A 27,572-nucleotide genomic window follows, 5' to 3' on the forward strand; every position below is an offset into this window, starting at 1 on the left:
CCTCCCAGCAGAAGGGGGGCCTGACCCCATTGCCACATCCAATTTTGCTGCAGGGCTGGAAGAAGCCCTCACCTGTCTGTTCAAAGGAGAAATGGGGCAGAGCAGGCTGGGCTTTGTTTTCCTCATGCTCCTCCATGCCTGGGGGTGGCTGCTGCCAGGGGGGTGTCCTGCAGGCTGGAGTCTGGGAAGGGCTCATCTCCTTGGTTAGAGAGAAAGGGAGGAGGAAATGTGTTTGCACAAGGACCAAAAGGGAAAAGGTATTTCTGAAAAACCCAGCTATGCACAACTTGATTTTCAAATGACAATTGACGAGTAATTCCCACCAGTGTTACTTCCTACTTGAGGGCAGATGGTACAAAGGAAATCATGAGATACTGAAGTGCAAACGTTGCCTTTTGTGCAATGAATTCCTCCCAAAGGACTGGTGTGGTAAGGCCTTCCAGCCCTGATGGGGCAAACCTCCTTTCTGTTCTGAGCCCATCTTCATCACACCATAGCCTTCATCACTTGTATCTTCTGCAAGGAAAGGAATGCACGTAGGATTACTGCTGATCACCCCACTGATCAGTAGGGTCAGCTGGGAATTTGAGTCTCAGTCTTCAAGGAACTGCACATGCCCCAGAGCAAGGCAATTTCCTTCCTTGGCCCTGCTGACTGTGCTGTGCCCACTGTGCTACAGCTGGGAATCCTGGCAGGGCATTCCAGGGCCCAGGCCTCCCACCCATGGGAAGAGAAGTTTCACTGCTGGCAGGGCAGCCGGAAAAGCACCTTGGGTAAGTGTTTTGGCACTCAGTAATTAGTACTAGAGTGCACAGCAACGAGGAAGAGTTGCTTTGTCCCATCCCAGCAGCCAGGCCAGCCTGCAGCTCCCATCAGTGTGACACAACAAATGCTGTCCTTACATCTCCCTTTGGTGCAAGGCTTGGGATCATCAGGGAAAATCCAGTGTTGCTCCATTGCGTGGTGTTCACAACATGTCCTGAGCCAAAGGGAGGCCAGAGGGAATTAAAAGAGTGGCTGGAAACAGCTCTGACTTTGAAACAACAGCAAGGAGAACACGGGCAGGCAGTGGGCCTTTCCTGCCAGAGGGAGAAGCACTTTCTGTTCACCCCTCAGAGCCTGGCACAGAGCTCCCCACCCTGATAGCTGCACATCACTTTGCTCCATCAGCTCTTTACAGTGACCCTGCAGGCCTGTCTGGGCACTCTGAGGGGAACCAAGGATTTGGAGCCATTAGGCTGCAGGTGTTGCCACTTGGTTGGTTGTGTATCAGCTAATTCAGGCTGCAGTGCCAAGCCCTGCTCTTTCCCATGTAATTGCTACGGGTAAGTAAATAGAACATTCATGAGATTTTTGGTCCCATCATTAATTATTTCTGAAAGGGCTTTTAGGATACGCCTCAAAACGCCAGACAGAAAGATGACGTGCGTGACATCAAGATGCTCACAGCCGCAGCTGAAATGAAAACAAGGAAAATCAGAAGATCTTTTGCTCCTTTTTACTCTTTACTGCAGTCCTGTGGTCCCACTTCATACAGACCCACGGAGCCTGGAAGTGTCCCCTGCCCCAGCCGTGGCTCTCTCAGGGTTTTTGTATCTCCAAATATCACTTCAAATGGGGTGATCTGGGGACTGTTGAGAGGTGCCTGGCGCTGTTGGGTGCTCCCACTTTTAAATGCTAGCAATTTTAAGGTGCGCACAGTGGCATTGCTCAAAGTGGGTTCCCTCTGCGTGTGCATGTCCCTGCGGAAGGCGCTCCAGCAGGAACTACGGAGCACTTTAAAAGCCCCAGAGAGAGCCTGGATGTGCCCCCTGGTCTGACCCGCTGGACCCACCGCTTACACACCCAAACTCGGAGCGACCCAGGGACCGGTGGCACCCCCCGTTTGACAGGGTGGCACTTCCAAGGGACGCACACAAAGTGGTGTCCCACGCCTGTCTGCAAAGCCCCCGGGGCGCTTCCTCGCAGCGATCCCCCCGTGGCCGGCTCCCGCAGCAGCTGCGGGCGGGGGCTGCGGGCGGGGGCTGCGGGCGGGGGCTGCGGGCGGGGGCTGCGGGCGGGGGCTGCGGGCGGGGGCTGCGGGCGGCTCCGCCCCGGCGCTCCGCGCTCCCCGCCCCGCCGGCCGCCCGGCTCCCGCCGCCGCGCCTGCTGCATGCTCGGTGCTCAGCCCCAGGCGGAGGTGGAAGATGGCGGAGCCGGGGCCGTATTGCAGCTCTCTGCTCGACGAGGATCTCTCCTCCTTCGTCTTCAGTTACCTAGCTGACAGCCAGGTAGGCAGCGCAGGGCGGGGGGGGGGCTCTGCTGCGCGGCTCCCCGGCGCGCTGCACTGGAGGGGGGGAGCGGACGGACCCCCCCGCTGCTTGCCGGGGCACCCCGGGGAAGAGCTGGCGCTGCCGGAGCGGGGCTGCGGGGCCCGCCTCGTCCGCCGGGTGCCCCGGGGGTGCGCGGCGGTCCCGTTCTCTCTGCGGCTGCGGAGCCGGCCGCCCGCGGGGCTGTGCGCGCCCCTCCCGGGGCTCCCGGGCGGCCGCAGCCCCGCAGCCCCGCCGGCGCTTTCAGCACCACTCGCACGTGGACTCCCGCGCCCCCCCCGTTCCCCCATCGGCCGGCACTTTGGGGGGGACAGTGGACAAGTTGGTGGGTCGATGTGTTTCGGTACAGAAGCACCCCCCCGGTTGTTAGGGCTCCCCGAAGGTGGGGAGGGGGCGGCGCAGTGGTGGGGGGGGGCTCCGCAGGGGGCTGCGCGGTGGGGGCTGATAGAGCCGGGCTGCGGGATGAGTCATGCCGAGCGTCAATTCCACGCATACGGGCTGGGATCTTGGGGGATGGAGGTTTGGGGAGGGGGGGGGTGCGACAGCGACAGGGGTCTCGGTGCTGCGAGTCGCCGGGTCCAAAATGTGGATAGGCTGTATTTTGGACGGAGCTGGGTATTAAAATCAGATTAAGGCTCCTTGGCAGCTCCGGCGGGATCACGAGAGCGAGCCGTGCTGGCTATAGGGCTCGCATGCTTTTCCATTTTGGGGGCTGCAAGAGAGGCGCTATACAATAAACCGGGCAGGAGCCGGAGCCGGGGCTGAGCCGGAGCACGGCCGCGCATTTCGCAGTCGGCTCGATGAGGCTGCTGCAAGTGGGAAGAGTTTTCTGTAGTTATTTATCATCCCCCCCGACCCTTCACTTTCATAACCACGGATTACAAAATAGCTCTGATTGTGAAGCTAGCGCATTCATCCCAACCCTTGCTCTCTCACCAGTTTAGCCCCGCTATTGCAAACAGCCAGCACTGTGTGTTTTTTGGGGAACAGGACCAGGGCTAATCCTGCCGCCGTTTGGTTTCAAAACAAACACGGGCTCGAGACCTGTTAAATCAGATTTGCCCGCGGTGCGTGTGCCAGACAGAACCAGGCAGGGCTTGCCACCAGCCAGATTGATGTAGTCCCGGCACCTCTGCCCGCCTGCACCAGCGCCAGAACGCTCCGGCTTGGCACGGGACCGGGCGGCTTCTGGGGGCAGAGCAGGGGGGAGGCAGCCTGGCTTCTTAACCAAGAGCTGCTGACAGGTTGATTACAGCAGAAGGGTCAGGAAAGGTGAGAAGTGGGCCGAGATTTTGTAAGCACTTTGTGGGTTTTTTCCATTTTGTTATTGCTGAGGGAGCCAACGGCTTGCAGGAGAGGAGGCTGGCTGTGTGGGACACTGTCCCCCGAGCGGGCTGCGTGTGTGGGATGCCATCCCCTGGAAGCGTGGCACAAAGGCTGCAGCTCCCACCAGCCCCACTGCTCCCTGAACAGGTGAAAGTTCCTGGCTCCACTTCCCTATAATAACCCTCCTGTTCTCAGCGTGTTAACCATGACATAAAAATCTCTTATGGTTGCAGCATGTTCCTGGAGCCTTGTTTCTCTTTTTCATTGCTTTTTGGTCAGCATGTGCCAATTTAAGAATCTTATTCCAAAAAGCGACTGCTAAGGGAGGGGGAAAAAAAATCCTACGAATTGTCATCCTTCTCTGGTGCGAGCCCACCATGTTGTGAATATTCCCTGGAAAATTTGGAACTGTGAAATGGCCTGTGCTGAAATGAGACAATGTTGATGAAACGTATTTGGCTGTGTCCCCTGTTTTCTCTCCCTGACCCCGGTGTGCTGTCTGCTGGAGGGAGCAGTGCAGGTAGCGCTGCTCTGAAATCTGCAGGTGTGGGAGGAGAGGAGCAGCGAGGGCAGCGTTGCAGCTCCCGTGCAGCCCCTCTGTGCTCTCCCATCCGGCGCCTGCTTTCGATAATTCCATTTCCTCTTCTGTCCCCACGTGCGCTGAGGGGCTCAGGGCTGCTATGGGAAGAAAAGAGAAGACGGAAAAAGGAAGAAAAAACAGCCCCCCCCAGCTATGATTTGCATGCGTTTGCTTAAGAACCGCCTGAAGTTGTAAGCATGTGTTGTGCTTGTACCTTAACCTCTGATGAAACTGGGGGAAGGCTCCAGCCCTGGCTCTGTCACATGCTGTCTTCTAACTGGGAGCGGGAGGCGGGCCGGGCTGGCGCTGACGTCTCTCCCCATTACTACTGTACGAGCCTCTGCTTACAACTGGGTTACTGACTCCTCCGGGGAGCCCCAAAGCTGCTGCCCCAAGGACCCCAGTGCCCCAGCTCGGAGCAGGTTATCCTGAGAGGCTGCGCTGTCAGGAGGCCACGGGATGATGAATAGCAGCCGTTTCCTTCGTGGAAATTTTGAGGAACTGGGACTCTCCTGCTCTCTTGCCCATGCTTCTCCCCGTCCTGCTTTTGCAGTGGGTTGTGAGAAAGGCACAGTTGGTGCAGGTGCCAGGTGATGCCTTCCCCTCCAGGGAAGGAATCCTGAGCAAGGCTCTCGGGGTAAGGCATGGGGAAGGTTTGACAGGGGTGTCTGCATCAGTCCCTTATTCATAAGGGTTTGTGCTGAGGGTGCCAGCTAACCTCTATTTACATATCGAGGACAGGGATGATTCACGTGGTACCTGCATTGCTACAGAAAGAAAATCAGGGGTTTTCACTTGATATCTGCCTTTCTCCTGCCAACTCCTTTTTCCTTTTTTTTTCTTTTTTTCTTTTTTTTTTCCCAACCAAAAAAAAAAGTGATTTTGTTCTTCTGCGCCTCAAAATGTGTCATTTCTGGGCCTGCTTAATCCATTTTGTGCAACTCTGCTGCTCAGAGGTATGAAGCTGGTTGTAGCTGGTTCATCTGCTGGCACCAGGCACTGGGAAGTGCCAGCCAGGCAGCTCTGCCGAGAGCACCACGGAGCAGCTCTCAGCATCCTTGTGAGAGGCTGGAGCACTGTGGCTCTAACGGCTTCAATTCGTTTAAAAACCCCAAACAAAGTGCAGCAGGAGGGGGAAAAAATAATAATAAAAAAAACCTAGGCTGCTTCTCAGAGGGATGTTTAAAGATCACATGAACTGAAATACAATATTCCCTCTTTAACTTCCCAGCCTCCTGCTAACAGCTTAATCCATCGATGAGCGCAGGAGGCACAGCGAGCCCGCGCTGGGTTGGCATTTCTAGTGCTGAAGTGGGGATGCATCTCTGATTTCTGATAGTCCTCTGAGCTGACCGATATCCTGCTTTTTCTGTGGCTTTTCTCTCGAAGATTTGGGGTGGATTTGGACGATGGACAGCCCGAGGGCCTGTGCAAAATGCATCTTCAGCTGCATTGCTGCAGTGTGGGTCAAAGGGCTGCTGCAGTGGCAGGGCTGGAGGAGGCTGAAGTTTTCTGGGAAGCAGGGTGGCTGTGTCCTGGTGGCTGTCATGGTGCTGGAGCTGGGGGTGCTGGTAGCTGTCCCCACCACAGCAGAGTCTGAGCTGAGCGAGGAGAGAGAGAGCAGGGGGAGGGAGAGGAGGGCTGGGCTGGAACCTGCCCCTCAGAGCCTGCCCCCACACCTGCCTGCCTTCCCCCCAGGATTCTGACCCGTGTTCCCCACCCCAGTGATGCCCCATGCCGGGGGTTTACCCCACCTGCCTGCCTACACATCCCTTCCCCACTCTCATGCTGTAATGGAAAGGCACCTCTCCAACAGGTGAATAATTAAGGGCTCAACCAGGAGCAAAGAGAGCTTTGTGAGGGAGAGGGATCTCTCTCACATTAACCTTTCCAATGTCAAAAGCCTTTTTGTAGGGAGGAACTCCACTTACACAAGCTCTTTGGCACAGTTGGTTGTCTAATTAAAAATGCTCTGGGAATGCCCCTTCCAACCCCAAACTCCTGTTTTTGGGAATAGGTCCCATGTTTTTGGTGCGGGGCTGGGGACAGGGATGCCACAGGCTGGCTCCAGGCAGATGGTTTGTTTTGGTGCCAAGGGCAGGAGCCCATCAGGCTCTGAGATCCCCTTTGCTGGGGCTGGGGGCTGTGGCAGGATGTGGGAGCTGCAGTGCCGTAGTGATGGGACAGGGAGAATGCATTCAAACTGACAGAGAGTAGGGTTACAGGAGACACTAGGAAAAAATTCTTCCCTGTGAAGGTGGGGAGGCCTTGGCACAGGTGCCCAGAGAAGCTGTGGCTGCCCCTGGATCCCTGGAAGTGCCCAAGGCCAGGCTGGAAGGCGTCCCTGCCCATGGCAGGGGGTGGAATAGATGAGCTTTAAAGTCTCTTCCAACCCAAACAATTGTATGATCCCATGAAGGACACAATTCCCCCCGGCCAGCACGTGCCAGCACCATGGAGGCTTGGGGACATCCCCGGGCTGGGGCAGAGACATGCCATTGTGCAGGGCCAGTCTGTGCTGCTGCTGCTGCTGCTGCCAAATGCCACCACCGAAGCCACCACATCTGCATGCCCATGGCCCTGGGGAGATGCTGTCACCGGGGCAAGGGGCACCATCCCTGTGGGGCTCTGCAGCACTGGCTCTGTCGGGGAAGGGAAGTGCTGTCCCCAGAGACGTGGCTCCACCGGGACCACGCGTGTGGCACCGCTTGGCCGCCAGCGCGGAGCCGGGGACGCGAGGTGCTGGCAGGGCCTCGGCTGCAGACACGTTTGCCGGAGGAATCGGCTTCGGGCTCCCGCAGCTGAGCCCTGCTCCATGGCAACCCGGCGCGGGCTTATATTTCTCGTGACTGCTTGGCAGCCTGGAGTGATTTAGCAGGGGGGAACTCGGTGCGCGCCGGAGCCGCCGCCAGCGCGGCCGTGCCGCGGTGACCGCCACGCTCCCGGCCGTGTGGGGCTCCCGGCCGTGTGGGGCTCCCGGCCGTGTGGGGCTCCCGGCCGTGTGGGCCTCCAGAGCCCTGCCCTCAGCCCGGGAGTAGGCAGGATCCCGCCTCCTGCTGCTTGCAGAGCCACCTTCTCGCCTGGACAAGGGTGTTTTAAAGTGTCTGTGCTGGTAGTGAGGAGCCAGGGACTAAAGGTTGAAGTTAATGGGGCGGGTGGTCAGGTGAGGTAGTGACCTACTTCCAGGGGCACGGGCACCGGAGGCACTGGGTGATGGTCCAGCCAATGTGTTTCCCTTCCCTTATCGTTCGCCCAATCTGCTTTTCAGCACTTTTCCTGAACTCTGGCTTACAAATTATTATTTATTTATTTATGGCGGTTGGGTTTTTTTTTTTTTCCCTTTTTCTTTCAATAACGGGAGCTTCCAAGAAACGCCAAAGGACTTTGCACAGATCTGGCTGCGCTCAGGACCTTGTCAGCCCTGTCCTCATCCAGCCCCGTCTCACTGCACTTCCCCACGTGGAGGCAACAGCCAAGGCCGAGCTGCTGCATTAAACCAGTTCACTTCTGAATTAACACAGGGAAAAGTAAAAGCTGGAAATCTCCTTTTGGCCCTGGGAGATCTGGAAACCCGCCGGGGGAGGAGTTCTTCTTGTGGCAATCATGGTATCTGCTGGTGGGGGATGTGGAGGGGCTGTGGCAGCCCTGGGGACACGGCCCCATGCAGTAGCCAGTGTCACCTTTGATCTCTGGGGCTCTGGGCAGCAATGTGGGGCTTAGAGAAAATACTTCCCTTATCTCACATCCCAGTGTCCCGAGGCAAAGCCTGCAGGCTCTGTGAGCTGGGTGGGCACCCCAGCACCAGGAGCTTCCCTGGAGGGAGCATGATGATGCTGAAGGGTGCCAGGAGCTTTTTACATCTGTGTCCCCTCTGTCCCCATGGCCCCCTGCCCACCCAGATGGGAACAAAGGCTGGAGAGCCCATGGAGGGCTGATGTGACACTTCTCCCCTCCCCTGGGATGAGCAGTACATGCTTTATATGGATGTTTTTGTGCTGAGGTGGCGCCTCCAGCTCTTGCAGGGACTCCAGTTGCAGGGCAGCAGCATATCTTTACTGAGATGCATTTTCTGAATTCTTCCTGTACGCCCTGTGGCCGGGGCAGCACCGCAGCCCCTCTGCCGAGCCAGCCATGGCCGGGCTCCTCGGTTCCTGTTTCATTTTGCTGCCAGTTGGGCTCAGAGAGCAGCAGCTCAGCCCTGCTGTCACTTCTGCTCCCCCCTTTGTCTGGGGAGGCTGCAGGACACGCTTTGTCCCCAGCATGTGGGGGGACGGTGTGGGAAGTGTCATCCTTTCGCCCCTGCTGCCAAAAGCTGCCTTCCCCACCTATTCCCCGAGGAACCCTCATTTCCTAATTTTCATGGACGTCAAGAGCAAGGAAATCCTGTGGCGAGGGCCGAGCGTCCTGGCCGGGGCTGCGGGCCTGAGCTGGGGCAGCCGGGGATGGAAGGAAGCCCAGCTGCCTCTCTTCATGTTTGTTCTCCTCCCTCCTGCGCCCTGCAAGGGGGGATGTGGCTTTCACAAGTGACAGCTGGGGACCTGGCTGTCCTGCCACGAGGTGACCCATGGCTGGAGCAGCCCCAGCTGTCCCTGGGGGTGCAGCATTTTTGCTGAGAGTTTTTCTTGCATTTTTTTAGCCAAGTTCCTAGGTAGGAGGGAGTCATGTTATTATTTTTTCATGAAGAAAGTGCATCTATAGCTGCAGGGTGTTCAGGAGACTGCCATGACCCCTTGCATGCATGCAGGACTGGCACGCTGGGCTGCAGCCAGGCTGGCTTGGAGCTGAGACCAGCACTGGTCACCCCGAGGCCATGGCTGTGCACGTGCCAGGGTGGCAGCGAGGAGCTGGAGGTGACAAACATGGCACTCACAGCTCTCCGGGAAGGATGAAGCAGGGCAAGGCTCTGGCTCTCTTTCCCCTTCAGAGGCCAGTCCCTCTGCCAGCGTGGTGTGGTGACACCGGTGGGCACTGAGCTGGTGGCTGTGGTCCTTCGCTCCATGTGTGCTGCCCAGGCAGAGCCCACACTCCTGGGCTGGGAGCAGGGCCAGATCCCAGTGCCCGTGTGTGGCAGAGCTGGCCAGGGGCTCACCTTGGCTGGTGCCCGGTGAGCTGCCAGCACCTGCTCCTGCCACGCACAGGCTGCTCACCGGGCACCAGCACGGCAGGGCTGAACTTTGTCCAGCTTCAGTCCTGATTTCTTGGCACTTTCCCTGCCTCGCTGGAAATGTTTGCAACTTCCACAGCCCTTGGCTTCCAGCTAATTAAACTTTGCAGTCCTGCTGGCTCCCTGCAAACCCAGGCTGCTTCCCTTTGCCCCGGGCTGGGGGACCCGGGGCTCTGCCTGTGCCAGGTGTGTGTGGCTCAGGGCCACCTTCCTGCACCTTCATGGCAGGAGGATTTTCAAACCTCCCCTCCAACAGCATCAGCCCCAGAGCTCTGCACAGCTGGAGATTTAAACCACCAGCATCGTTTCTCCTTTTGAGCAGGCTTGCACACAGTCACGACCAAACCGTGCTGATAATGAAAAGAAAAAAAAAAAGGCAATTTTTTTTCTTAAAAAGGAAGTTTCTGTTTCTGTGTGGGCCCCACAGGGAGGCTGGCGCATGCGGGTTTCCAGTGCTAGAACCCATTTCCCAGGTAACAGAACTCCAGCCTGTGAGAACTGTGGTTTTCTCAGGCTGAAAGGTTGGATGGTATTTGAGCTGCCTTTTTTTTTTTTTTCCCTTGTTGCTGTGTCCTTTTAAGAAGGAATAAGTATTTCTATTTATATGTATTTTGAAAATGAAAGCACGTGGCCTGTGTCCCCAGAAACCCTCACGGTACATGTTGCCACCCAGCTCTGGGGGGGACACTGCTTCGCTGGTGACCACCCCCAGCCCACCCCAGCAACAGAATTGGGGGGCAGCCCCTGGAGCTGGGGATGAGCGCTTTGGGATGTGGAAATGGATGCAGCAGGAAGGAAGTTGGTGGCTGAGAGGAGAGCGATGTCATGGGGGGAATGTTGGGACAGCATGGATGGGAAGAGCTGGAGCTGCTCACTTCCTTTACTCCTGTTGACTCCTCCTGTCCATGCTTTGAGTGGTGCTGCCTGGCCTGCCCGCACTGCTGCCTTCTCCCTTCCTCTGCCAGGGCAACTGGGATGCAGAGTGGTTTCACTGGGGAGAATTGAGGGTCTGCTTGCCCTGGCTGCCTCCTCTCAGTGTCCACCTCAGTGTCCACCAGTGCCTGCTGCCCATCTGCCCAGAGGAGCTGCAAACCCAGGAGCTGGAAGCTGCACATCCAGCTGAGTCAAAAATACATGAAAGGCAGATTATCAGGGGGAGACTGTCCTCATCTCTGCCGCTCACTTAGGGCAGTGCAAGGACCTGGAAATACAGCTTTCAAGTTTCTCTCTGTATTTATGTAACCCAAACGAACTCTTTTTTGGAAAGAGCCACTCTGTCTCATTTAGATACCTAAATATAGCAGCCTCTCCGGAGGGAGGATTAGCCTGCGAGTGCCCTGGTGGGTATGGGACCTTTGTGCACGGGTGTTAAGAGGAGTTTGAACCTCATTCAGTGGGACCCGGGGGGATTATTGCCCTCGCCATTATCAGGGTGGGCTTGCAGTGTTCTGGGTCAGCAGGGAGCTCACGGCAGTGACCAAGTTGGGAAGCACAAACCTGTGGAGATGTGGACTGCAGGGTTTTTTCTAAATGTCTCGATGCCTTTTGAGGCCAGGGCCCTTCTATGCCCAAACATGCTGTTTGTTATTGTGCCACCACCTCCCCTTGCAGGGAGGATCTGCCACCTCTCTTTGAAGGATCTCCAAAGCACTGAAGCAGAGCTGAGCTACAGGGTGAAACCTCCACATCCAGCCCTGCCAAAGGGCCCCGTGGGGCTGCAGCACCTCAGGGTGTTCAGTGAGGGCTGTTGGAGATGAATCACCCCCACAACGTGGCTGGGGAGAAAGGCAGGGAAGTGCAAGGGTCCTTCTGCCCATGGGTGCACCCCAGGTAAGGTGCACCTTTAGGGAAAGGTGTGGGACCAAGCTTTTGAAATGCCAAGTTGAGGGACACCCCACAGGTGCCATTTCCCTTTGCCAGGGGTGTTCATGGGCATTCAGGGACACCCACCCTCCTGGGCACCAGGGCCTGCACGCTTCTCTGAGATGCAGGTGTTGGCAGAATCTGGACACTGTGCACAAACCATGTGCACAAACCACTTCTGCTTCTTCACACACACCAGAGCTCTTTGCCTTTGGATGAGCACAAGAGATGGGTCTGACCACGTGGTGTGGGGGCACTCTCATGCACCCCCTGGCATCAGCCAGCCTTGCACCTTGCACCAAGCATTGATGGGAGCTGAGCTTCTCAGAGGTGCACAGGGTGATCTTTGCTTGCGTCTTGTAACATTTCCAACTGCCCTGCAAGTGAGGATGTCACTTCCAAGGAAGTGGGGAGTGGCTGTCTGTGTGCTGTGTGCTGATGTTCCAGGGACTTGGTGACACATGCTGCAGGAGTCTCTGCAGCTGACTCGTTTTAAGAGTGTGAAGAGGACACCCTGGTCTTTTCCTCTGCTCCTGCCTGCTTTGCAGTGCAGCTCCCTGGCCTGGGGCTGCTGCAGGGGCTCCTTGGGATTGGGAGACACACAGGAGCTGCTTTGTTTTCGGCAGAAAAGCAAGCAGAGGGTCCCTCAGCTGTTTGAGCACTGCCTCTGTGCTTTTGGTGTGCTTTTGGCTCTGCCTCCCTGCACACCTTGTCCCCCCGCTGCCCGTCCTTGCCCTTCCCTGTGCCCTGTGCCCAGCTCAGAGCTGTGCAGCCTGTGGTGTGCAGACACCTCTGCCATCCCCCTGGGGCAGGAGCCACCTGGCTAGACCGTGGGACCCCGGGGATGTGTCAGTGAACACCTGCACACTGGCTCCACACAGTGCCCTTGGACAACCTTGCGAGCCCTGGTGCTGTGTCCCCTCAGCTCCCAGTGCACCGCAGGCACCAGGCAGGTCCTGTTTGGGCACTGCCCTGCTCAGGTGTTGTTTGGCCCTAGCAGGGTGCAGGTGAAATGGACAAGGCAGAGGAAGCAGAAGGGGAGGAGGTGGCATGGTGGGCTCTGTGTGGAGGGCTCGCAGTGTCCCCAGGATCCCCGAGCTCCTGGCAGATGGCTGCAGCCCTCCCGCCCTGCTCCAAGGAATACAAATGTGCGGCAGATACGGTTACCCGGCCCGGCAGCGGTGTTGGCTTTCATCTGGATCGATATCCCCGCCGGCCTGCATCTGCGGGAGCGCTCAGCTGGCAGCACAGGCCTGCCCAGGAGCAGACACCCGTCCAGGCTCTGCTGCAGCCCCTGCCCGTCCGTGTGTCCGGCTGCCTCGGCGTGGAGGTAGCGCCGGTGCGGCCGCAGCCGCGCTGTCCGGCTCCGTCATGCGTAAAATGTAATAAATAGGGCCATAAGCCTTTTACAAAGTCTATTTCCACTCTTGGATCCGGGATTTAATGCATGGCTGCTTAGAGAGGCTGAGGATTTCAGGGGTCAGCAAGGCTAATTGCACTGCTGGAATAAAAGGGTGCGTGGTGAGGATCCTGCCCGCGGGCGGGAGCGGGTGCTGGGGGTCCCAGCCCCCCGCCCGCTGCCCCGGCCCTCTGCTCTCTGCCAGCAGTCTGGGAATGCCACAGCCAGGTGTGGCAGCTTGCCGAGGGCTGGGATCCCCAGGAAGGTCTCTTTTGGGGCCCAGGAGGCCGAGCCAGCTGGGGAGTCACATGCTGCAGGTGTTCGGTTCCCCGTTGCTCCATGGTGTCCGTGTGTGTCTGCCCAGGCATGGCTGGCTGGAGCGCTTGATCTTAGATTACCTGTAAGCCAGGGAAAGCCTCTGCGGGGCCAAGGGCCAGTGAGGATCAGGGCTGTCCCGGTGCCAGCTCAGCCCCAGCCTGCAGCATCTCCTTCAGCTGCAGAGAGGAGCTGGGTACCATCCTGCCAGGCTGTGCCAGCGGGCCCTGATGCCACAAACTGGGATATGAAGGGATGTGTGTCCCATGCTGGGGAGACAGCACCACTGGGAATGGAGATGCACTGCTGAGGGAGAGACCTGAATGGGGGGGGTGCTCCAGTGCCGGGTGTGCTGGGTGGCCAGCGCAGGGCTGGGGTCAGGACCTGGACAGAGCTTTCCTGGAGGTGCCAGGGAGGGGCTGATGGGATGTGCGGGCTCTGCATCACCAGGACAACCAGCAGCCACACGCGCCCTGTAAGGAGGGGGACCCAGATGCCCCAAGGCTGCCGGGCGTGCGGCCTGTGCCAGCCGCTCGCTCTTGCAGGGCTGGCAGGGCTGTGCCGCCGGCCACGGCAGATGGAGGACGCCAGCTCCGCTCAGTGACTCCGCTGGCTGATCCCGTCATCTCCATCTCGCGCCAAGTGCTGAAGTCGCCATGGAAACCAGCATGGCAGCAGCCTCGCCAGCATCCTCACTCCCAGCGCCCGGCCGGTGCCGCGCCGGTGCCGGCTGACCGGTGGCAGCCTCGGCCACCGCTGCTGGTCCCTGTTCCTCCAGGGCGTCAGTCCTGCCGCTGGGCTTGGGGATGCGCACGGGGCCCTCTCCTGGAGCCATGGCAGGGCCCAATCCATTAGAGCTCCTCCATCCTGCGGAGCCCTGCAGGAAGCACAAAGCAAAAGCCCGAGAGTATTGCTATTAATAGTACCTGCTCACAAAGTTATCTTTAGCTGCAGTGCTCCCACCTTCATTCATAACAGCCATGGCACGGGCCTGACTCTTCCCCCTGCTGCTGGAGTGGCTTTGAGGTAACTCCGGCATCCCCAGGTGCCCCACTCGCCTGGGCTTCCACCACTCAGCAGCCTTTCCTCTGCCTGTGGAGAGGGTTGTGCTGCAAACCTTTCCCTGTAGTAGGAAATGGAGCTGGATTTCTTTTCCAGGGTTCATTTTTCTGTGGTGACCGTAACTCTGAACTCTGCTTGGCTTTGCCTCTCCTCCCACGTTGCTCCTGTGCAGCAGGATTGTGTCTTGCCAAAGGCTTTCTCCCTGGAGCATCCCTGCTGGAAGTCCAGGGCTGGTGCTGGGATTTTGCTTGATCAGTGGAGGAGGCAGTGCATGAAGTCGACTATTGGGGATGGAGTATTTTCCCCTTGTATTTCAGTGGGTGTTTTCATAGGTTTCAAGCTGTGGTCCACCCTTCCCAGCATCTTTCATCTCCAGAGCTCACACAGCTCCTGGGAGGGTGCAGGGCTTTGAAAGGGCTTTGAGGATTCAAGGGCTCATCCCACTGCTTTGAGGCAGCATCTCCCACCGTTGCCAGGGAAAGGCCTGTTGCTCCTATTCTTGAACTCGGCAGTCACTGAGTTCCTCAGGTTCCTGGGTTAATCTGTTCCTGCCTTTAATGAGCTGCCTCATTAAAGTGTTTTTCCCTAATAACCAACCCTCCGGGCTGGGTGATGTTCAGCTGCAGACAACTGGAGACCTGCAGGCTGCAAAGGGCTGTTCAGGCTGTGTGTGGGGTGCAGGATGAGCACCATCCCTCTTCTCCCACACGGTGCCAAAAAGGCTGTGAAGGGGGCAGCTCAAAGCACCCCAAATCTGCCTCTCCTGGACTCCAGCACCAGACCTACTGCACCCACAAACCACAGGGCAGGCTGTGTGAGGGTGGTGTCTGCCCTTGGGATGCAGCAAACAGGGGATACTGGGACTAACCCATCCTGCTGCAGAGTCTTCCTACAAGGTGTTCTTACCCAGGAGTGTGCAGCACAGGGCTTGGACATCACCCTAGGAGCCAAACCTGTGGGTGCATGCCTGCACCCCTTGGGCTGGGAGGCATCTGCCCAGCCCTAATGAGGGGGTTTGAGCTGCTTGCCTTGGTGCCTGGGAGCTGATCTGGCTGGTTTGGATAAATGAAAGTGGAAATCTCCCTCCTGGGGCCCTGCTCTGTGTGGAGGAGTGCGCACACAGCTTGCAACCGTGGCATCCTAGGAACATCCATCCTGCAGGCATCTGTCCCACCTGGTCCCCTTGTCCTGCAGGCATCTGTCCCACCTCTCCCCCAGCTCCGTGGTGGCTGCCCTGGGCCAGCAGGAAGACTGGGAGCCCTTGGAGCAGTGGCTCCAAAGAAGCAGCTTCAGCAGAGCCTCTGGTGAAGCAGCAGCTGCCACAGCCCCTGTCCCCAGGCCGTGGTTTTTAGGGTGTCAATGATGCAAGGCAGGAAGGTGCCTGGTTCTGGGGCTGCTCCATTTATATTTAGCTGACCCAGTTGCTGAGCGGGGGCTGCTGGTCCCTCCTGGTGCTGCACTTGGGGTGCTGTGAGGGAATGCAGCAGCAGCATCCGGCTGGGAGCGAAGGGCTGGGCTGCATCCTGCATCCCTGCATTCCTGCATCCCTGCACCCTGAGTCTGCTCTGGAAGGGCTGGACTGTGCTGGCACCCACCCTGCCACTAGCACCCCAGATCCCCCAGGGAAGGAGGAGCTATGGTGCCCCAGCAGAGGTGGAGAGGCAGCAATTGCTGCTGCAGGGAGCAGCCTGAGGTTGTGCACAGACTGAGGCAGGAGCAGGCAGTGCTCCAGCCCCGTTCCTGGAGCCATCCCATGGGGTTCTCCAGCCTCAGCTCACCCCGCCAGCATCCTGCTGCTGTCTGTGGTGGGTGCTGCCGCTGTGTGAGGGGCTTCAGGGAACTCCTGGAAAGTGCTGGGCTGCCAAAACACATCCTCTCAGTGCCAAGCACCTGCGAGGCAGCTGCTTCCCCAGGGCAGGAAGGAGATAAAAAGAAAATCTCTTTCAAAGGCAGGGTGGCCTCCTCCCCAGGATCAGGGCATGTGGCCAGGATGCTTTCCCGAAAAGAGCCGCAATCCCTGCGTAGTGAGGGGCTGGAGGGGACATGGTGTTCCCATCCTGATGTCCCTGTGGCTGCGTGTTTCCAGGGCTGTTGTGGTTGGCACACCTGGAGAAAGGCGAGTCCCCAAGGCAGGTCAGAGCAAAGCACTTGCTGCGGAAAGGGAAATTAATTATGGGCACTTTGCTGCACTCCAAGTGACTGCAAAGGCTGATGTTTCTTCTGTTGGCCCATAAACTAATTGTAACGGCGAAACCTCAACAAAAGCCAGGCTCTTAAATGCTTTCTTAATTAATAATTCTCAATAATCACTTGACGTCAATGACCAATTAAAACTTTGGAGAAGGGAAGTCGTTGTTAAGTGCCCAGTACCTTTGCTCCTCCAGTCTCTGCAGCTCTGATGAATCCTGCAGAAAAGCACCGGGAGGGCCAAGCCCGATGTTTTTAAAGGAAAACATTAAGCAGGAAAAACGTGAATATTCACGTGAGTGTCCACAGGGACAAGAGCAGGGAAGCTGAGCAGTCACTTGGCTCTGCTGCTCCCTGCTGAGCAGCCAGCAAGGGATGTCAATACAGGCACCCAGAGGGTGGCACCAGGGGTGCCCCTTTCCTGCCCCTCTGCTGTTCTAAGCTCCCACAGACAGCACGAGTGGAAGGGCATTTTTTCAAGGAGTCCATATTCCAGGGGTCTTTAAGATCCTGCTGAATGTCCTGTCCCATGGTGGGTCCTTGATTTGTCATGTGCCTCCTTCTCCTCCTTCTCTTTCTCCTCCTCCTTCCCACAGTCTGTCTGAGGTCAGCGTCTCCCAGCTCGGCCCTGCCAGGCCTGAAAGCATCATCAGCTGGATTTTATTGGGTGGGAGTTGAGTGGTCCCCAATCCATCTCCTGTTAAGTGGAGCCTTTGGAAAGCTGCCATTCATCTCCCTGCAGTGCTGGTGGCTGCAGCGCAGTGCTGGGAGGGTTAATGTCCTCCTCCTCCTTCTTCTCCTCCTCCTCCTCCTTCTCTCAGCTTCACAGCCATCTTAAAAACTGCTGGAGCCAGGGCTGTGCACTCCCTGCTCCCACTCCTTTTACAGTATGGGCTGGCTGGCCAGGGAGCCCGGCCGGCTCCTCCATCCATCCAACTCTTTTCCTTCTTTGGATGTGCCCTGCTCCGGCTGCCCAGGCAGTGCCTCCCCCCATGGGACCCGTGCCCCTGGCAAGGGGCGATGCCCGGGCCCAGGGGCTGCCATGGCTGGGCTCAGCAGTGCCAGGGTGAGATTTTTGCCCACGTTTCTCCAGGACAGCGCTGGGTGTCTGCCAAGGTGGATGCCAGAGGCTCCCGGGCACTGAGTGGGCACTTTATACCTGCAAATCCCTTGGCGGGCACTGGGAAATCCTCCCATGGGAAAGGTAGGAGAGGGTCCGAGCTGGCAGCCAGAGGAGGGTGAGGAGCGTGACAGAGGGGGCAAGGAGCTTTGTGGCAGAGTATCCCATCCACAATGGGCACGGGCTGCTCCCAGCAGGGCAGCAGCAGTCCTGCAGTGGGAAAGGCAGTGGGAGCCCTGCAGTGCAGGGAGCAGGGAGGGCAGAGCCTCAGGCAGGCAGGCTCTGCTCCCCACTGAGCTCCTGCCCTGCCTGTCACCCCTCACAGCTGGCTCGGGGGGTCCCTGGGGGTCCTGGGGGTGTTGCTGGCGGCCGTGGGAGAGTTGCTGAGCCTGTGCTGATGGCCAGGCACAGCCCCAGCCCTCTGTGTGTCAGGACAGCAGCAGCACGTGCTCCTGCCTCTGTACCCCAGTGTGGCCTCTTACCCAAATACCAGCCACTGCCCGAGGGTTTGTGCCCCTCCTGAGCCGGGGGAAAGCAGGGGAAAGGCCTCTGGGGCCGAGGGGGAGGCAGAAACAGGGTGTCCCTGTGTCCCCTCTGTGCTGCTTCAGCAGATGTCAGCACAGGGAGCAGGAGGAGGTCACCCAGGGATCACATCTGGGCATTTTTTGGGTTGCTGAAAGTCCGTGCATAGGATGGTGCCTGAAAAGGCAATGAGGGGAGAAAGGGGAGCAGCCCCAAAAGGCACAGGGAGGTCTTTGGTGCTGCAGGTTCCCGTGGGTCAGTGGCAGGAACAGTGGGGACACTCTGGGGGGCCAAGGACTTGTCATTCCAAGTGGCTTTTTCATGAGCCCCGTGCCTGTCCTGCCTGTCCCTGTATGGGGACAGCAGCCTGGGGTGTGAGATCCCTCGTGTCCCTGGTGTCCCTGCAGCCACCAGGCTCAGGGCAGGGACTGTCACCTCTGTCCCTGCTGGTGATGCTCCTGGGGCTGTGTCCCACCCTCCCAGTGCCCAGCTGTGACAGGGTGGGTGTGCAGCAGGAGTGCCAGGCAGGTTCTCAGTCCCCTCCCTAGCAGGTGGTACAGTGGGCACCAGGCTGCCTCTACTGCTGCCACCACTCCACCCCATTGTCCCCAAGGAGGATGAGGCAGCCCCAGCAGACCTCAGCCCCAGCTTGGGAGGCCCTTGAGAGGTCCCAGTAGCAGTGTGGGGGGCAGGACTGGTGCTGCTGTGGGTCCAGCTGCTCTCCAGCAGGGATGGTGAATGGCTTAACCCTCTCCTGGCATTGCCAGCCTCCTGCTTGGGTGGATGCAGCAGGATGGGATGCAGCAGGATGGGATGCAGCAGGATGGGATGGCAGCAGGATGGGATGGCAGCAGGATGGGATGCCTGGAGTTCTGTCCTGCTTGGCCCCACCTCAATGGCACTCAGTGCCAGCAGTGGGGGGATGGCTGCTGTGAGTCCCAGGCTGGTGCCAGCAGTGGGGGATGGCTGCTGAGAGTCCCAGCAGGACCACAGCCCAGCCTGGCTGCCTGGCCATCCCTCCTTTTCACCCCTTTGTCCCAGATGTGCTGCTGGAGTCACGCAGGCCTCCTGCCAAAGGATGGGTGGCTTTCCTGTGGCTCCCCTGCTGCCAGAGCCTGGGATGGCTCCTCACCCAAGGCAGCCACGGTGCCAGTGCTCAGCCTGGCTGCACTTGCTGTCTCCCTGGCACTACAGGCAGGGGATTGTCTGCCAAGCACCGGGGTCACGCCAGGATTTATCTCTCTGCTGCACATCCCAGAGGAGAGGAGATGGAGGCACCCATAGCTCCCTGCCCCTCCTGCCTCTCTGCTCCAGCTTTGGCTGCTTTGGTTGAGGAAGATCCCTGATTTTGGCAGCAGGGAAGCCATGGGAAAGCCACCTGTCCTTTGCCAGAAACCTGGGGACCCTCACCAGGAAAAGGGGGACCCCCTTCCCTCCCAGGCAGGACCTGCTCATGCCAGCACATCCCACAGTAAACCCTTGTGGGATGCAGGGTGGGGGATTTACACTCAGTCTCATCTCTCAGGAGACACCCACGGAAAAGGTTCGTGGATTATTTTATGCTTTGCACCCAGTTTGGGCTAATGTGATCCTGAGGATGTGTTCAGGCAGCCCCAGCCATGGGTGAGGGGAGCATCAGTGCAGCCCCTGGCTCCTCTCACACCAAAGCCAGCAGCTGCAGGATAATAAATGAGGAGTCTAAATTTAGACCCTGTGTCTGGAGCAGCGTCACGGCGTTGCCAGAGGGTTTTACCATTCACCACAGGCAGGTTTCCCTGCTCCTCCAGCTCCATGCCACCTCTGCAGAAAAGCTCATCAAAGACATCCAGCTGGAAAAGCATCCTGAACAGAAAATCTGATACCTGCACAAAATCTCTGTGCCCACCGAGGGATGACAGAGCAGAGCATTCCAGGGAGCCTTGGAAGGAGCTGGCCTGGGGCCCGCTTCCTTTGGCAAAGGCTTTATTTTGTTGCACAGAATTTCGTAGTAAAGAAAACAGGGATGGAGCCATCCCTTGTGCCACCCCAGCCCCGTGGCTGCTCCTGTCCCAGCTGACAGGGAATCCGTGTTGAAATTCCAGGAGAGGCTGGAGTGTTGTGCAAAGAGCCCTTGCAGAGCCAGGCTGTGCTTTCCTGGCAGCCCAGAGTGCCAGGCTGCTACTGGCTGGGGAATGAGGGGATTTGCATGAAGATTCCTGGTGCTGCCTCTGGGATTTTCCCGGTGTGTTGCAATGTCAGAGGGTGTTGGGAACAGATGCTGTCCACTGCTGGCTCCTCCTGGCCTGGGGAAGAGGAGGCAAAGCCAAACACTGAGCCCTTGCCAGGAGGTGTGAGTGTGGCAGGGACAGCTGGTGACAGGAGTGTGACCAGCTCTGCCCAGGCCTTCCTTTGTGGCTCACAGCACCAGGACTTTTTCCCTGCACCCTTCCTTCCACAGGGGGTTCCTGCACCTCCCAGGGATGGGAAATGCCAAGGTGAGCACAGTGCTGGGTAAAACTCACCAGCAGTGGGGCCAACAGGCCCTTCCCACTGCCTGCACAACCCCACATCTCTGCTCCCACCGGGGCACCGTGGAAGCTGTGGCTGCCCCTGGATCCCTGGCAGTGCCCAAGGCCAGGCTGGATGGGGCTTGGAGCACGCTGGGATATGGAAGGTGGAACAAAATCTTGAAGGTTCCCTCCCAGTGCAAACTTTTCCATGATTCTGTGAAAGTGCACAACCTTCCCTGGGCCCGCCCGTGGTGCCAGCTGTGCCTTGGCATTACAGGGACACTTGAGGACACCCCAAGGATGCCCCACGGGCAGAGCTGGCTCCCAGCTGTGCTGGGGGAGAGCAGCACATGGTGGTGGGGGTCAGTGAGCCCCTGCCTGCCCTCTGCATCCCGGGGCACCCCAGGGAGGGCCAGCCCCTCGGCCAAAGCAGGCGTGGCGTGTTCAGCGTGGGGACAGAGGCACCCACAGAGCTTGGGCAGCTGCCCAGGGCACTGGCAGCCGTTTGGGAGGAGGAGGAGGAGGAGGAAGGCACCTGACTGCCAGGCCGGAGTCCAACTAGTTGAAACAGCTCCCGTTGTGGTTTGCATAACGCAGCCTGGCTCAGCCAGCTCTGGGTACACATGGTGTCACCTGGCCACCAGGCTGGCGGTGGGGCTGGGTGGGCAGGCTGAAGGGCTGCCTCTCTGGTGCCCACCATGCCCTCTGTGCCTTGCTGTCAGGCCTGGAGGGGCAGGGCTGGCTGTTCTCCTCCAGTGCAGCCCCAGCTGTGGGGCTGTGGCCCAGCAGTGTCCCCTCAGTGCCACACCGAGCACAGCCCTGTCCTGCTGCCCTGCCTCCCTGCAGGACCCTCCAAGGTGACACTGCAGGCTATGACGAGGGCTCCTGGCCAGGCTCCCACATGGCAGCCCCTGCCACGGGGGCAGCAGAGGCAGAGGGATGGATAAGAGCGGGTGGATAAGAGCGAGGCAGGGCTGGGAGCTGGAGCTGCTCACATCTCACATGACTGGGGAGCTGCTGCCAGGCTCTGGGGCCATGCAAAGTGCATGGAGGTGGCACAGCAAGGCAGGCCTGAGCACCCTTAACCCCTGCCAGCCCTGCATGGGCTTTCAGACCACCTGGCATGTGGCACTGCCAGGCTAGAGGTGGCTTCCCCCACCCCAGAAGGGACCCCTGACTCTGATGGTCCCAACCCAGGGGTGGCTGCTGGGTCAGAGCAGTTCCTGTCAGACCCAGAGCTCAGGGCTGGCTTTCAGGCCAGCCTGCCCTGGGGTCTCTGGCTTTCTGTTGATCCCTGGATTAGCTGGGGTCAGAAATAGAGGGGAACAAGGCCTGGGGGCAGGCAAGCTCAGGGCAAGGTGGCACAGCACGTGGAGCAGTTAAAGGATCTGATTTAGTGTAAGAACTTGAGCTTGTGGGCTTCACCCCAACTGGTTTGGGAGGAGGAGAGGGGCCCCCAGCTGGTTTGGGAAGAGCAGAGGGGCCCCAGCTGCTGCTGCAGGGAGCGGCCAGACCCCTCCTCTCGTGCCCTGTTGGAGCCTGCCTGGGGTTTTGGGGAGGGGAAAGGTGTGGTCCCTCACAGGAGAGAATTTGGAATAGAACAAAGCTTTGTGGATGTGGGTTTGCATGTGCTCCTGAAGGAGCTTCTTGCCCTCATAGGGTTCTTCTATCTGGAGATCTTGGAGCTGTTTCTTTCCAGGGTGAGTCAGTTGTTTGCAGAGTAGGAAGCCCGAGGAAAGCAGCACCAGCTCCAGTCTGTGGCTCGCAGAAATGCTTCCTGCAGAGCCAAAAAGCAGGGGCAGAGCCCAGCCCTGGGGCAGGTGGCCTGGCTGGGACAGCTGACAGTGCCTGGGTGCAGACCCGGACACAGCAAAGCCTTGTGCAGCCCCAGGAAATCCCCAGAGCAAACAGGTTGTGCTGCTGTGTGCCCAGCCTGCCCAGAGCTGCTGCTCAGGGTTCTCACCTCCAGCATCCACCTGGGAGCGTGTCCCTGCATTCCCAGGCCTGCTGGGACCTGCTCTCCTCCCACCTTTCCCACAGAACTGGACTGGTGTCAATACTGATTATCACTTTATCCCAGGGACTCCCGATGCCCACCTGGAAAATGCCCAGCTGGCAGCACTGCCCCTCCCCAGCAGCTTAGTGGGCACAGAGGCGTCAGAGCAGAGGCACGAGGTGACCACGTGGTGACCACACTGGGTGGTGACAGTCCCCTCTGGCCAGGACACCTGCAGAAAATGGGCAATAATTTATTTGGGTGTAGCGAGATGGGGGAGGAAAGGGAGCCCCTGATTCAGGAGGAGAAGATGGGGGCACTCACCTCTTGTAGGGTGCCAGGTTTGTGCAGGGCAGAAGCAGGAGCTGGCATGGGCAGTGCAGCAGTGAGGGGTGGCCAGCAGTGCCCACTCACCCACCTGGCACAGCTGGGGCTTCCAGCTGCACTGGGCAGGCTGGGCAGGGGCTAAGGACAGATGTGAGTGGTTTGGAGGGTAAAGACAGATGTGAGTGTTTTTTCCCCTTGCACAGAGGTTTGCATCCTCATGCATCCAGCTGAAAACTTCATTTTCACGTGGGATCTGGGCACGGTGGGGGCTCCTGGAGGGTCCGACTGAGGGTTGGTGCTGGTGGCCTGAGCCCCAGCAGGGCAGGGCTGTCCCTGCAGAGTGCTGGGGCTGGGCTGGCTGCGAGGTCAGGCTAATGCAGGAAGATCCTCCTTGTGCCTTCTTAACCCCAGCTTGAACCTTCCCCGTCTCCTGCCTCGGCCTGATTAGCACTAAGAGGCTGCTGGTGGCACCAGCAGTGCCAGCCCACGGTGCCTTCCATGGCAGGGGACACCTGAACCCCCTCAGAAGCAGCAGGGTGGGCAGGAGCTGGGCTTTCCCCCTGCCCTGCTGCCACCTCCGTGCCAGGAGGGCTCCCAGCAGGGGCACCTGGTCCAGGCAGTCCCTGTTCCTCAGCAGAGCATCAGTGAGCTGTGGAAGGGCTGCTGTGCCCTGGGGAGGTGAAGGATGTGCTGCAGGTGATGGGGACAGAGCTGGCAGGGGGTGGCAGCGGGCTGGGGCAGCTGGCAGGCATCAGGTTCTCTCCACCTGCTTGTCAGGTGTGGAAGGGGCAGGACTGGGCCCGGAGTGACCTCAGCTCTGTCACACAGGGTGACACCAGAATGTGCTGGGAATCCCAGCCCTTGCCCAGCTGGACAGGGCAGGCTGAGGCAGTGCAGGGATTCCCAGGCTGTGGCTCCTGGAAAGCCAAGGGCAGCTCTGGGAGCCTGGAAGATGCCAAGGCTGGGGCTGTGGGTAGGGAGCACGGCTGTGGCTGGCCTTGGTGGCACGAGGCAGTGATGTCCCCATGGGCAGGTGCTCTGCCTGCTCCTGAGTGCCCCCACAGCTGTGACTTCATGGTGTGGCAGTGGAGGGACAGTTGGTGCTTCCATCTGGGATTTGCTCTTGGAGCTGGCTGGGAGGGGTGAAGAGCTGCCAGTGCCAGGGTGAGCAGTGCCCGTGGAGCTGAGCTGGGGTTAGGTGTGCCAGGCTGTGCCATGGCAGGATTATTGCAATGTCCTCTGGGCAGAAAGGGCCTCGTGGAGCCCTGTCAGCCTCTGAGCTGGGCACCAAAGCTCCCCAGGGCAGGGGCAGGGCTGCTCCTCCTCACTGGGGTCCCTGTGCCCACATCAGTCATGTGGCTGCTGCCTGCAAGGACATCAGAAGAGGAAGCTCTGAAAATAATCACCCCCTCATGTTTTCCTTGCAGAAGGAGGGAGTTGCCATCCTGGGGAATTCTTGTGACCAGCAGAGCTGGCTAACAGTCAGCTCCTCAGTGAGTCAGGACTGTCCCCTGTCATGTCACAGCCGTGTCCCCTGTGCTGCCAGCCTGGCTCCCAGGGCTCCACAGCCTTTCCTGCCCCTGCAGTGGTGTGTGAGTGGGAGCCATCCCAAGAATTTCAGTGTCTCAGTGCTCTGCTGGCCTCAGCCACAGTCCCCACTGCTCCCAGTCCCACTGGGCATCCCCTCAGGGCTGCAGGGCTTGTGCCACCTCTTGCCCTGTCCTTGTCCCACACAGGCTGGAGGACACCTCACAGAAGGAGGTGAGGGGTGCTGGGGGAGCCCTGTCTGCTCCTGCTCCTGCTCCTGCCCTGCTCCTGCTCTGCCCCTTCCCTGCCTGTCCCACGGCCAGGGGGTCCCATGGCAGGGCTGGAGAGCTGATGGCACATTTCAGTCCCCACTGTGCTCTGTGCCCAGCCCAGCTCATGCCAACTGCTGTCCGTTGGTCCTGCCTTTGCTTTGGGGAGATAAAAAGGAATTTCCTAGAAAACCCCAGCAGTGTTCAGCTCGGGGTCTGTGCCCTGCCTGCCTCATGCTGTCGAGTGGTGGCAGGGAGCTGGTGACAGGGACAGGGCTGGCAGCAGCCACTGGCACAGGTGTGTTTGGGTGGTGGATGGTGTTTGCCAGGCTGGCTGCTGGCAGGGTGGGTTGCCACGGGGTGCTGCAGCTTAGCCCTGGGGGTGCAGGGTGAAGCTGTCACGCTTGGGCAGGCACAGTTATGAGCACGCTGAGGGTGCCCAGGTGTGCTGGCACTGCCTGGCCAGCCCTGGCAGCCCACAGGGACACAGACAGGGCTGTTTCCATTAGGTGGTGTTGAGAGAAGAGGTGTTCCTTGAGAACAGCCTGTTCCTGCTCTGTCTGCTCCTTGCACGGGGCACGGCCACCACCTGCCCTTGCTTTGTGCCTGGCAGCACTGGGGGGTGCTTTAGGGTCTGTGGGAGCTGCTTTGGGGTCTGTGGGAGCTGCTTTAGGGTCTGTGGGGGCTGCTTTAGGGTCTGTGGGAGCTGCTTTAGGATCAGTGGGGGCTGCTTTAGGATCAGTGGGGGCTGCTTTAGGATCAGTGGGGGCTGCTTTAGGGGCTGTGGGGGCTGCAGGGGCTCCCTGGTGGGTGCTGCAGCCCTGGGCTGGCCCTGGAGCTCAGGCAGAACCAAAGTGGACTCTGTAATCTGGAGCCTGAAGAAATGAGCTGAGTGTGGTGTGAACAGGCAGCTCTGTAACCTGTGATACACTTTGCTGTGCCCTTCTTCCTAAACCCGACACACCTTTGTTTGAAGTATTCCAGCAGAAAGTTGTTTATCCAGGGCATTATTACCAGTATCTCAGGCTCCTTTTTTTCTGTCCTGTGACTCAAGGACAGTTTAGTACAATTTCTTCCATCTTTCCTGCATATCAAAGTTATCCTGGCAAGTTCATGTTTATTGTTTGCGGTTAATGTTTAATATTTCCCATTCCTGGCATCTCCTGCTTGATCTTAATTACACCTTCTAATGTAAGACAAAAGTCAGGGAGCGAGACTGTGCTCAGCCTGGGGCTGGGGCTCAGAGCCTGGCACTGGGCACCCCTTTTCCTGCTCAGCACCCTCTTCTTCCCACCCAGCACCCCCTTTTCCCACCCAGCACACCTCAGGCTGTGTTGGGAGAGCAGCTGCTCCACGTGTGCCACTGAATCCCAGAATTATTTCGGTTGGAAAAGACTTCTGTGGTCATCAGGTCCAACCTTTGAGTCCAAGCTCTGAGTCCAGGCTGTGTTGGCACAGCATGCCCAGCGTGGGCAGCTCCCACGTGCTGCACCCAGCGGGACCAGCAGGACTTGGTTTGGAGTGGCTCAGGAGGAAGAAGGAGCTGCAGTTTGCTCAGTCTGGGTTTTAAATGAGGTTTTGCCTTTTGCTGGCCGGGCCAAATTGTTAAAACGGATTAGTAGAAAGTTAAAAAAAGTAATTAAAAATTAACAGGGGGTAGAGGGCAAAATGCCTGGCAGGACAGAGAGGTGTCTCCTGCTCTGTGCAGCCTGGGAGGTTCCTGTGGGCCTTCTCCCCAAACCTGGGGAGGGGACGAGGGACCTGCCTGTGCCTGTGCTCACTGTGGGTGCAGGCAGGGTCCCCTCACCTCCAGGGACCCCTCGCCCTTCACTGTGGGGCTCTCAGCTATAAATATCAGGGGTGTCAAGGGGTGACAGGGCCAAGGCACAACCCGACACCACCTCTCCCTCATTCACGGTGACATTTTGTCAAATGCCACTGGGGAGGGGGGTTGCTTATCTGCTGGCACACACTCTGGTGACCTTCACAGCTCTGGCCAGGTGCCTCCTTGCTGTATTTACACTTATTTATAGCTGTCTCCTCCATTCCCACCTCTGCCCTCCTCCCTGGTGCTGGAGCCAGGCTGCCCCCTCCCCCAACATCCGTCATCCCTCTGGGCTGGCATGGAGCTGGCACATCCTTGGGCATGATGAGGGGCTGGCAGCACCTGGCCCAGGTGCTGATGGGTGACCCCATGGGGACCATGTCCCCTGGCTGAGAGCTGTGGGGACAGCAGGGTGCACCCTTGGGTTTGGTCCCAGTGTGGGTCATGCCCCCAAAGCCTCCTCACTCTGCTTCTGGGGCAGCTCAGGAGGGTGCTGGGAATCTGTCTGAAAGGGGGGAATGGCTGTGCCCAGTGCCACAGCAGCCCAGTGTCATAGCAGCCAGCCCAGTGTCACAGCAGCCAGCCCAGTGCCACCACCCTGGTGAGAGCCCATCCCAGGAACACCCTGCAGTCTCCCTGCAGGGCTGTAATCCCCGTTTGAAGCAGTCTGTGATTATGGATTTCCCTGATAAGCCCAGACAACTCTGCAAAACCCCTGCCCAAGGATTTTCTTTCCTTTTTCGAGTCCTGGTGAGGATGAGGATGGAGAAGCTGCCCTGGAGCAGAGGCAGGGCTGGTGGGAGCAGCACTTGGTGTTCTCAGCACTTCTCACCTGCTGCTGCTGTGGGTGCCAGCCTGACTCTGCTGGCTGCTCTGGGGCAGTGCCTGCAGCACGTGGGGATGGATATTTATCCCTTAATGCCTTGGGCAGGCTCCTGGCTGTGCAGGGAGGAGCTGAGTCACCGTTTGCTCCCCAGTGAGGGGTGGGCTGCTGTCCCTGGCTGCTTCCCTTGGCCCCTCCGAGGTGCTGCCTCTTTCCTTCCCCTTTTCCATGGCACGTGAGTGACAGGGCCACTGCAGGGCACCCCTGCAGGCAGGGCAGGATGAGGCTCCTGGAAGGTGCTGCCCGTGGCCAGCGGCACTTCAGAGGCTGCCCCTGTGCAGGCTGAGTGAGCACCAGCCCCGTGTGCCATCCCCCCTGTGCCCACAGCCCCCGCCAGAATTCTTGGCCATGACTTCAAGGGGTTGGACCCAGGGGTTCTGCAGATAAGGGTAATTTCTGGCAGTGCTGG

At 58.8% G+C, this 27,572-nt stretch overlaps 1 protein-coding gene across 1 annotated transcript in view; it reads left to right on the plus strand.

Moving 5' to 3' along the window:
- Nucleotides 1–2,123: 2,123 nt before the first annotated feature.
- Nucleotides 2,124–27,572, plus strand: part of PPARGC1B (PPARG coactivator 1 beta) — a 45,428-nt gene continuing 19,979 nt past the window's right edge. The window contains exon 1 of the mRNA XM_050979818.1: nt 2,124–2,270. Coding sequence (XP_050835775.1) covers nt 2,187–2,270 — 84 coding nt within the window. The 5' untranslated portion in view covers nt 2,124–2,186. The remainder of the gene's footprint in view (nt 2,271–27,572) is intronic.

Source organism: Serinus canaria, chromosome 13 (genome assembly GCF_022539315.1).
Source record: "Serinus canaria isolate serCan28SL12 chromosome 13, serCan2020, whole genome shotgun sequence".
Lineage (NCBI taxonomy): Eukaryota > Metazoa > Chordata > Aves > Passeriformes > Fringillidae > Serinus > Serinus canaria.